Genomic DNA, 11,029 nt, shown 5'->3' on the forward strand with positions numbered 1-11,029 from the left:
TTTTTATTTAAAAAACTCCCTAGTCCTTGATGTTTACAAGCATATCCATAGCATAATGCAGCCACCACCATGCTTGAAAGTATGAAGAGCGGTACTCAGTGATGTGTTGGATTTACTGCAAACATAACGCTTTGTATTCAGGACAAAAACGTAATTTATTTCCCTTTTTTTTGCAGTATTACTTTAGTGCCTTATTGCAAACAGGATACATGTTTTGGGATATTTTATTCTGTACAGGCTTCCTTCTTTTCACTCTGTCATTTATGTTAGTATTGTGGAGTAATGTTGTTGATCCATCCTCAGTTATCTTCTATCACAGCCATTAAACTCTGTAACTGTTTTAAAATCCCCATTGGCCTCTTGATAACATCCCTGAGCGGAAGGGCGCCTGTATCTTTGTAGTGACTGGGTGTATTGATACACCATCCAAAGTGTAATTAATAACTTCGCATTGCTTTACTTTTTTTGTTACTCATCTTCCAATAGGTGACCTTTGTGAAGCATTGGAAAACCTCCCTTGTCTTTGTGGTTGTATCTGTGTTTGAAATTCACTGCCCGACTGAGGGACCTTACAATTATCTGTATGTGTGGGGTACAGACATGAGGTTGTCATTCAAAAATCATGTTCAACACTATTACTGCACACAGTGTCCATTCAATTTTTTATGTGACTTGTTAAGCAAATGTGTACTCCTGAACTTATTTAGGCTTGCCATAACAAAGGGGTTGAACACTTATTTACTCAAGACATTTCAGCTTTTAATTTTTTCATAATTTGTAAACATTTTAAAAAACATAATTCCACTTTGACATTATGGGGTGTTGTGTGTAGGTAGATCAGTGACACAAAATCTCAATTGAATCCATTTTAAATTGCGGCTGTAACATAACGAAATGTGGAAGAAGTCAAGGAGCGTAAATACTTTCTGAAGGCACCTGGGTAATAACAGCTGGGTGAAGGGTCTGGCTGTGCCATGCTACTACAGCCAACACTAGCCAATAAAAAATTTTACTGAAGAAAAGTATTACTCTTGCTTGTTTAAAAGTCTGTACTTTAATCCGATTGTCATTCATGTATCGATAAATATCATCACATTCATCATCACATGAATGGACCTTAATCATTATCAGTCAGGTCTAGTGTGGTTCAAGCACAAATGTGGATACAGATTTAAGGGTTAAGTTATCAGTTAAAGGGGCAATCTGCTGTTTGAACGTCAGAGTGGCTATCCCGCCACTAATTTGGTAAACAGCTGAGGGATGGGGCTGGAGAAATATTACCATTCAAACTCATAGATAGAGCTATGGATACAGGGACTGACCATCCATGATATCAAGATGATATACTGGACAAAAATATGAGATTGTACTGAGTTACAGTTCATATAAGGAAACCAGTAAGCTGGATGTGGAGGTCCTGGGCTGGCGTGGTTACACGTGGTCTGCGGTTGTGAAGCTGATTGGACGTACTGCCAAATTCTCTAAAACAACGTTGGAGGCAGCTTATGGTAGAGAAATGAACATTCAATTCTCTGGCAACAGCTCTGTGGACAGTCCTGCAGTCAGCATGTCAATTGCACGCTCCCTCAAAACATCTGTGGCGTTGTGTTGTGTGACAAAACTGCACATTTTAAAGTGGCCTTTTATTGTCCCCAGCACAAGGTGCACCTGTGTAATGATTATGCTGTTTATTCAGCTTCTTGATATGCCACACCTGTCAGGTGGATGGATTATCTTGGCAAATGAGAAAAGCTCACTAACAGGGATGTAAACAAATTTGAGCAAAAAAAATGAGAGAAATAAGCTTTTTGTGCGTATGGAACATTTCTGGGATTTTTTATTTCAGTTTATGAAACATGGGACCAACACTTTAATGTTGCGTTTATATTTTTGTTCAGTGTAGTTTTAACCATGTTTTGAGGATATACAGTGTTTGTTTACATTTGCATTGTTTACAAACAAACGAGTAAAACAAGCTCATATTCTTGGTTCTGACAGTTGAAGAAAGCTCATGAGGCATCTATAACATATATTTAAGCAATACGGCCTGAGGAGGTGTGGTATATGGCCAATATTACACGGCTATGGGCAGTTCTAAGGCACGACGCAACGAGGAGTTGCGTCATATACCACAAACCCGAGGGTGCCTTATTGGTATTATAAACTTGTTGCCAATGTAATTAGAACAGCAAACAACTATTTTTTGTCATACCCGTGGTTTATGGTCTGATATACGATGGTTTTCTGCCAATCAGCATTCAGTGCTCGAACCACCCGGTTTATAATCGTCAATAATCAATGGGTATATATAACTAATTTAAAAGTCTAAAAATAGATGTAGAATATCCCTTTAATATAATCACTTTCTAAACTATGTTACACACAAATACACGTGTGTAATCTCCCTGAAATCTCAGGTGTTTCTCCAGGGAGCCTATTCTACCTGACACAAGGACACTGACGAGTCCACCCAGCCTAGCCTAAACCCTGGATAGAGGGGCTCAGTGAACGTGGAGTGGAACGTGTGCAGGTGGTTCAGTGTGTTAGAGGAGACACTGTAGAAGGACAGAGTACCGTCCGGCCAGTCCAGATACACTCCTACTCTGTTAGAGAAAGAGGAGATGGTTATGGCAGTGCTCTTGTCATTGTGCCAGGCTGTGTAACTGTCATTAGAGCAGTTCAGACTCCAGGACACAGCATTTCGTCCAAACCAGCAGTCATGTCCCTCTCCTCTCCTGCTGATCCCTCTGTAAGCTACTCCCATCAGAGCTCTCCCACTACACTCTGCCTCCCAATAGCAGCGCCCATCCAGACCTTCTCGACACAGCACCTGCCTCCAGTAGTCAAATCTCTCTGGGTGATCAGGAAACGGCTGCTCTTTCCCTCGCGTCACCTTCCTGTTCTCCGCAGACAGCGAGAGCTCTTTGTGTGCTGTGTTTGGGTCCAGTGTGAGCTCACAGGCGTCTGAAAAAAATATGAAACTCACAGTAAAATAACACACACACACACACACACACACACACACACACACACACACACACACACACACACACACACACACACACACACGCACACAAAAATGTAGATACTCACATCTCTGTGGTCCTGATCTGATCCTGAACTCAGCACAGCACTCCACACTGTCAGAGGCAGTAAAACAGGGCTGTGATTCACTCAATCCCAAACTGTTAATAGCCTTGTTTTCCGAATTTATTGTTACCTAAGTTTCTCCAGTTTACAGTGTGGATCTTCCAGTACAGCAGAGAGAAGCTTCACTCCTGAGTCTCCTGGGTAATTATAGCTCAGGTCCAGCTCTTTCAGGTGTGAGGGGTTGGAATTGAGAGAGGAGGCTAGCAAAGCACATCCTTCCTCTGTGACACTACAAAGTGACAACCTTTAAATAAAAAGAGAAAATCATTTTACATTTAGCTGCCTCTAAAAGTGGTGAATATATATACTGCTCAAAAAAAATAAAGGGAACACTTAAACAACACATCCTAGATCTGAATGAAAGAAATAATCTTATTAAATACTTTTTTCTTTACATAGTTGAATGTGCTGACAACAAAATCACACAAAAATAATCAATGGAAATCCAATTTATCAACCCATGGAGGTCTGGATTTGGAGTCACACTCAAAATTAAAGTGGAAAACCACACTACAGGCTGATCCAACTTTGATGTAATGTCCTTAAAACAAGTCAAAATGAGGCTCAGTAGTGTGTGTGACCTCCACGTGCCTGTATGACCTCCCTACAACGCCTGGGCATGCTCCTGATGAGGTAGCGGATGGTCTCCTGAGGGATCTCCTCCCAAACCTGGACTAAAGCATCCGCCAACTCCTGGACAGTCTGTGGTGCAACATGACGTTGGTGGATGGAGCGAGACATGATGTCCCAGATGTGCTCAATTGGGTTCAGGTCTGGGGAACGGGCAGGCCAGTCCATAGCATCAATGCCTTCCTCTTTCAGGAACTGCTGACACACTCCAGCCACATGAGGTCTAGCATTGTCTTGCATTAGGAGGAACCCAGGGCCAACCGCACCAGCATATGGTCTCACAAGAGGTCTGAGGATCTCATCTCAGTACCTAATAGCAGTCAGGCTACCTCTGGCGAGCACATGGAGGGCTGTGCAGCCCCCCAAAGAAATGCCACCCCACACCATGACTGACCCACCGCCAAACCGGTCATGCTGGAGGATGTTGCAGGCAGCAGAACGTTCTCCAAGGCGTCTCCAGACTCTGTCACATCTGTCACGTGCTCAGTGTGAACCTGCTTTCATCTGTGAAGAGCACAGGGCGTCAGTGGCGAATTTGCCAATCTTGGTGTTCTTTGGCAAATGCCAAACGTCCTGCACGGTGTTGGGGTGTAAGCACAACCCCCACCTGTGGACGTCGGACCCTCATACCACCCTCATGGAGTCTGTTTCTGACCGTTTGAGGAGACACATGCACATTTGTGGCCTGCTGGAGGTCATTTTGCAGGGCTCTGGCAGTGCTTCTCCTGCTCCTCCTTGCACAAAGGCGGAGGTAGCGGTCCTGCTGCTGGGTTGTTGCCCTCCTACGGCCTCCTCCACATCTCCTGATGTACTGGCCTGTCTCCTGGTAGTGCCTCCATGCTCTGGACACTACGCTGACAGACACAGCAAACCTTCTTGCCACAGCTCGCATTGATGTGCCATCCTGGATGAGCTGCACTACCTGAGCCACTTGTGTGGGTTGTAGACTCCGTCTCATGCTACCACTAGAGTGAAAGCACCGCCAGCATTCAAAAGTGACCAAAAGATCAGCCAGGAAGCATAGGAACTGAGAAGTGGTCTGTGGTCCCCACCTGCAGAACCACTCCTTTATTGGGGGTGTCTTGCTAATTGCCTATAATTTCCACCTGTTGTCTAATCCAGTTGCACAACAGCATGTGAAATCTATTGTCAATCAGTGTTGCTTCCTAAGTGGGCAGTTTGATTTCACAGAAGTGTGATTGACTTGGAGTTACATTGTGTTGTTTAAGTGTTCCCTTTATTTTTTTGAGCAGTGTATGATCAATATTAAAATTAATATTATTATTATTATTATATTATACATATATTACATGTATATACTTGTTTTTTACCCGTATAACCAGATTGTTTAGAAATCCCTCACCTTACAACCTCCAGTTTACAGTGCGGACTGCCCAGTCCTGCAGAGAGCAGCATGACTCCTGAATCCTGCAGGTTGTTGTCACTCAGGTCCAGCTCTCTCATGTGTGAAGTGTTTGAGCTGAGAGCTGAGGCCAACGCTTCACAGCATCTTTCTGTGAGTTTGCATCGCCTCAGGCTAGAATGAAAATATATCAAATGAATAGGGGACATACATAACAAACAAACATCGATGCTTTCCTAAAATATTCTGGACAACATACATTTGATGTTAATTGTGAAACTAATGATCATGTTGTAAAACCACAGAAAAGCTGACCTTAATGTTTCCAGTTTACACTGTGGACTTGCCAGTCCAGCAGAGAGCAGCTTCACTCCTGAATCCTGCAGGTCATTGTGACTCAGGTCCAGCTCTCTCTGGTGTGAGGGGTTTGAGCTGAGTGCTGAGGCCAACGCTTCACAGCATCTCTCTGTGAGTTTGCATTGATTCAGTCTAGGAAATAGAATACATAAACACAAGTCTTTACCTGACTAAACAGAGAGAGCGAGAAGAGTGTGTGTGTCTGATGATTTCTGATGTTGTACTCACAGGGCTGTTCTGGAGGCTTTGATGACAGGCAGCAGTCTCAGAAGACCCTCCTCTGATCTGGAGTATTTCTTCAGCTCAAACTCATCCAGCTCCTCTTCTGAAGTCAGCAACACAAAGACCAGAGCTGACCACTGTGCAGGTGAGAGTTTGGCCCTAGAGAGACTTCCTGAGCCCAGGTAGCTTTGGATCTCCTCCACTAGAGAATGGTCATGCAGTTCATTCAGACAGTGGAACAGATTGATGCATCTCTCTGGAGAGGGATTCTCCTTGATCTTCTCCTTCATGTACTTGACTGATTCCTTGTTGGTCTGTGATCTACTTATTTTCTGAGTTAACAAGCCTCGTAGGAGAATCTGATTGGACTCCAGTGAGAGGCCTAGAAGGAAGCGGAGGAACAGGTCCAGGTGTCCACTCTCACTCTGTAAGGCCTTGTCAACTGCTGCTTTGTAGAAGCTGATTGAGGATGAATTTCCGAATGGAAAACGTCTCAGAAATGATTGCTGTTTGGCTAATAGATTCACATTGTCGTTGATGAATGTGAGAAACACATACAGGGCAGCCAGAAACTCCTGAATACTGAGATGAACAAAGCAGAACACCTTTCCCTGGCATAAGGTCAGTTCCTCACTGAAGATCTCAGTACACACTCCTGAGTACACTGAAGCCTGGCCGATGTGTATGCCACACTCTCTCAGGTCTTCCTCATAGAAGATCAGGTTGCCTTTCTCCAGTTGTTGGAAAGCCAGTTTTCCCAGGGACATGATGCTCTTTCTCATCCAGTCAGGGTCGGGTGTCCCTCTTCCCTGAAGCCTGAGATTCATGTCTTTCTCCTGAAAAGCCAGGAAGTGTGAGTACATCTGAGTCAGGGTCTTTGGCATCTCACCACTCCCTGCTTTCTCCAACTTTCTCTCCAGAACAATGGCCGAGATCCAACAGAAAATGGGTATGTGGCACATGATGTAGAGGCTTCTTGATGTCTTTATGTGTGTGATGATTCTGCTGGCCAGGTTCTCATCGCTGATTCTATTCCTGAAGTACTCTTCCTTCTGTGTTTCATTGAATCCTCGTACCTCTGTCACCTTGTCAACACACTCAGGAGGGATTTGATTGGCTGCTGCAGGTCGGGTGGTTATCCAAAGTTGAGCGGAGGGAAGCAGATTCCCCTTGATGAGGTTTGTTAGCAGCACATCCACTGAGGTTGACTCAGTTATTTTAAACAGAATGTCATTGTTCTGGAAGTCTAGAGGAAGTCGACACTCATCCAGACCATCAAAGACAAACAGCACCTGATAATTGTCGTAGTTTGATATGTCGGTTTCTTTTGTTTCCGTAAAAAAGCCATTGAGAAGTTCGATCAAACTGCATCTTTTCTTCCTGATCAAATTCAGCTCTCGAAAAGAAAGAGGGAATATCAACTGGAGATTTTGATTGGCTTTTCCATCTGTCCAGTCCAGAATGAACTTCTGCACTGACACGGTTTTCCCGATGCCAGCGACTCCCTTCGTCAGCACAGTTCTGACGGATTGATCAAGTAAGGGCAGAAAGATGTCGTTGCATTGGATTGGTGTTTCTTGTGTGGCTGTTCTTCTGGATGCCGTCTCAATCTGTCTCACCTCATGTTCATTATTGACCGCTGTACTTCCAGCCTCTGTGATGTAGAGCTCTGTGTAGATCTGGTTGAGAAGTTTTCTGTTCCCGTGGCTGGCCAGTCCCTCAAACACACTGAAGAACCTACTATGCAGATTGTGTTTGAGTTTATTTTGACAACTCTTGATTCGTTCATCTGGTAAAATAAACAAGGGACAAACACGGTATACAAAGGTTCCTGTGAATGTTAAATAGACGGTTCTGTGGATTATCCTGTAAATATTCCACTCAAACTGAAATTGTTTAGAGACTGCAGTATAATAATGAAGACTAAGGGTTGTTTAATCTTAATCTCTGTAAACTACAGGTTACTGGAGAACGCTGCCATGTTGTGGTTCTTCTTACCAAAACAACTTCAGTTCCAAAGCGTTTCCTTGTTCTTACCACTGCCGAACAACCATCTCTATACAGATCTACAGTAACACAGCCATACACCCTTTCTATCAGTATTACCATTGTCTTCTGTATTCACAGGTTCAGGTGGAAACATGGTAAAATGGGCAGGTGAAGCTTGAGATGGAACTATGGGCTCTGGGGGTAAGGGGAGAGGGACAGAGAGTAGTTTTACACATTTACACAAGGTGATTTATTTTGAGAACTACAACATTCCGTCCAGTGTTTAGTATGTAGGTGACTTACCTTCGTCTAATGAGTTGACTCTGATGTTGAAGTGAACTGGACCACCAATATGGCAGCCGGAGAGCGAAGGGGCCACAACATGGCCGCCAGTCTGAGCTGTACAAGTGATGTAGACAGGAGAGTCTGGAACCCGAATTGAGGCAGCTGTTACCTTAACCTCAGCCTCTACAAATGGAGAGAGAGAGAACATTTTAGAGAATTTAAAAAAATATATTTCATACATAATATTTTATATAGTTTTCTGTCAACTGCAAGTGATTTTTTTCAGTGTATTTGTTTTCTCAAGTAATACTAAGCAGTGTAGGTGTGAGTATGGTATATCCACCTTGCTGATCTACTGTTAACGTGTTGGTGAGGTCCTTCTGGTTCATCTCCCTCAGGATTTCCAGTGAGATCTTCATAGCTACATCGTGGCCGTAGGTGTTCACCATCGTATCCACGGTGTCCTGCCTGTCAGCGTTCTCCAGATGGCCCTTGGGGATGAGAGGAAAGCCATCTGGTACACTCTGAGTCAGGTACCAGTGAAATGTCTTCAGATCTTTTCCTACCAGCTTCTCCAGAGTAGCCAGTAGCAGGTCAGGAACAGATGTCGCCATCTTAGGTCACAGAAAGTTACAGAAAGACTCCAAAATCCTCCCTCAGACACTGACATGTTACAAATGTGAACTTTGTGTATGTATAGACAGAGGTCATCTGCCAAAAGATAACTATTTCTCGATCTAGCTTCCAAAATGTCTATCACTGCATTTTCCTCTCCATTACTCGCTCGCTCTCTCTCTCTCTCTCCCTCCCTCTCTCTTATTTTTTTCTATCTTTTCTAACTCTGTCATATAGTGCCAGTTAGTGAAGCACCAGTTTCCTGTGTGATCTGCTTTGTGGCGTGCTGCAGATCAAAACAGGAAGCTGTCTTTTCTGTGGTTTGATGTTTGGTTGGTGTCTGCACGCTGACACAGTGATTTCATCACACTGAACCATGTTTTGTTAAAACATGTGAGTCTTCATGTCCTCACATGCACTCAGAGCTCCCTCTGACTTCTTGCTGCTCTGGCAGAATGGAGCACATTATGTGGTACTCTTACTCTGAGAGTACCTGAGGTTAGTACAACTGTTGTAACCACAAAAATGTCATTCTTTGTGCACAATTCATTTTTATACAATTAAAGTGCTACTTGCAAGAAAAAATTACAAATGATGCATTTGCTCCATATTGTGGTTTGCACAAACACTGGTTTAAAAGTGACGTTATTGCTACAAAAAGGACTTCTATATGGAATTCTAGACCACTGCACAGCACCTTTAAACACACACACACACGCATGCACGCGCACACGCACGCTCAGAGAGTGGGAGAGAGGTCGTTTTGTGTTGACAGTTGAGTGTTTATTGTAAACAGACAGACAGACAGACAGACAGACAGACAGACAGACAGACAGACAGACAGACAGACAGACAGACAGACAGACAGACAGACAGACAGACAGACAGACAGACAGACAGACAGACAGACAGACAGACACACTCGTTATCTCTATCATCCGAGGATCTAAAAACACTGCAATGCCATCACACCTCAGACACGAGGGGAAGTTTAGATAAACCTTAGGGGACAGAAAGTAGTGTAACACCAGCTCAGCTCACCTCAGGCGCTATGTAATCAGGCGTGCCACAGAATGTGGTTGTGGTGACTCCATTGATGATGCCCTCCTTACACATGCCAAAGTCTGCTAACTTACAGTGGCCCTCTGCATCCAACAATATGTTATCTAACTTTAGATCCCTGAGAGAGAGAGAGAGAGAGAGAGAGAGAGAGAGAGAGAGAGAGAGAGAGAGAGAGAGAATCATGGTTACCTGTAACACTGGCTCAACAAAAGCAGCAAGCACTATATAATTCTGATGTGGTGCTGGAACATGTGGACTGTGGTTAGAGGGCAGAGGTTACCTGTATATGACCCCGTTGTGATGCAGGAACATGTGGACTGTGGTTAGAGGGCAGAGGTTACCTGTATATGACCCCGTTGTGATGCAGGAACATGTGGACTGTGGTTAGAGGGCAGAGGTTACCTGTATATGACCCCGTTGTGATGCAGGAACATGTGGACTGTGGTTAGAGGGCAGAGGTTACCTGTATATGACCCCGTTGTGATGCAGGAACATGAGTGCGGAGGTGACTTCAGCAGCATAGAAGCAAGAGTGAGTCTCGTCAAACTTCCTGGAGTGTTGGATCTGAAACATCAGGTCTCCTCCGTTCACGTACTCCATCACGAAGAACAGACGGTCCTGGAGAGGAAAGGAGACGGTTAGTGTGTGTGTGTGTGTGTGTGTGTGTGTGTGTGTGTGTGTGTGTGTGTGTGTGTGTGTGTGTGTGTGTGTGTGTGTGTGTGTGTGTGTGTGTGTGTGTGTGTGTGTGTGTGTGTGTGTGTGTGTGTGTGTGTGTGTGTGTGTGTGTGTGTGTGTGTGTGTGTGTGTGTGTGTGTGTGTGCGTACCCGGGTCTGGAAGCAGCAGTAGAGCTGACAGAGGTAGGGGTGTGTGCGTGCCAGGGCCAGGATGCGTTTCTCTGTCAGGGTGCAGTCCACATCGTCATCCTGCTGGATCACATCCTTCTTCAACACCTTCACTGCAAACACCTCCTCACTGCCTTTCAGCTCTGCTAACATCACCTGAAGGAGGGAGGGAGGCAGAGAGAGGAAGAGAGAGATACTTTACACCTCCTCACGACCATCTCCTCTTTCCCTCCTTCTCCTCACCTTTCCAAAGCTTCCTTTCCCCAAGACCTTGATGAAGCTGAAGTCTTTGAGAGTCCTCTTTGCTGCTCCGTTGTCCAGCGAGGTAGAGGAGGAACCGGAGGAGGAGGAAGAGCCTCGCATCTCTAACGACATCCCCCATTGTAGCCGCTCCAACTCAGCCAGCTCTGCACACACGCACATGAAGAAAGTCAGACAGCTGTGTGACTTCGAGTGTGTTTGTGACCATGTGTGTGTGTTTGTGTGTTACCGTGCTGTGAGGGGGAGGTGGTG

At 44.7% G+C, this 11,029-nt stretch overlaps 1 protein-coding gene across 1 annotated transcript; it reads right to left on the reverse strand.

The window, feature by feature from the left end:
• On the reverse strand, positions 1–9,797 carry LOC106578930 (NLR family CARD domain-containing protein 3). Its single transcript, XM_014158204.3, has 10 exons — positions 9,653–9,797; positions 8,340–8,487; positions 8,015–8,179; positions 7,829–7,906; positions 5,729–7,511; positions 5,459–5,632; positions 5,144–5,317; positions 3,221–3,394; positions 3,094–3,140; positions 1–2,964 (listed from the first exon to the last, which is right to left on the reverse strand). Exons 1-10 carry the CDS (start codon positions 9,725–9,727, stop codon positions 2,435–2,437), a joined length of 3,348 nt encoding a protein of 1,115 aa, XP_014013679.2. The 5' UTR covers positions 9,728–9,797; the 3' UTR covers positions 1–2,434.
• Between the last annotated feature and the right edge of the window lie 1,232 nt (positions 9,798–11,029).

This window comes from Salmo salar, chromosome 19 (genome assembly GCF_965601325.2).
Source record: "Salmo salar chromosome 19, fSalSal1, whole genome shotgun sequence".
In the NCBI taxonomy this organism is placed as follows: Eukaryota; Metazoa; Chordata; class Actinopteri; order Salmoniformes; family Salmonidae; genus Salmo; species Salmo salar.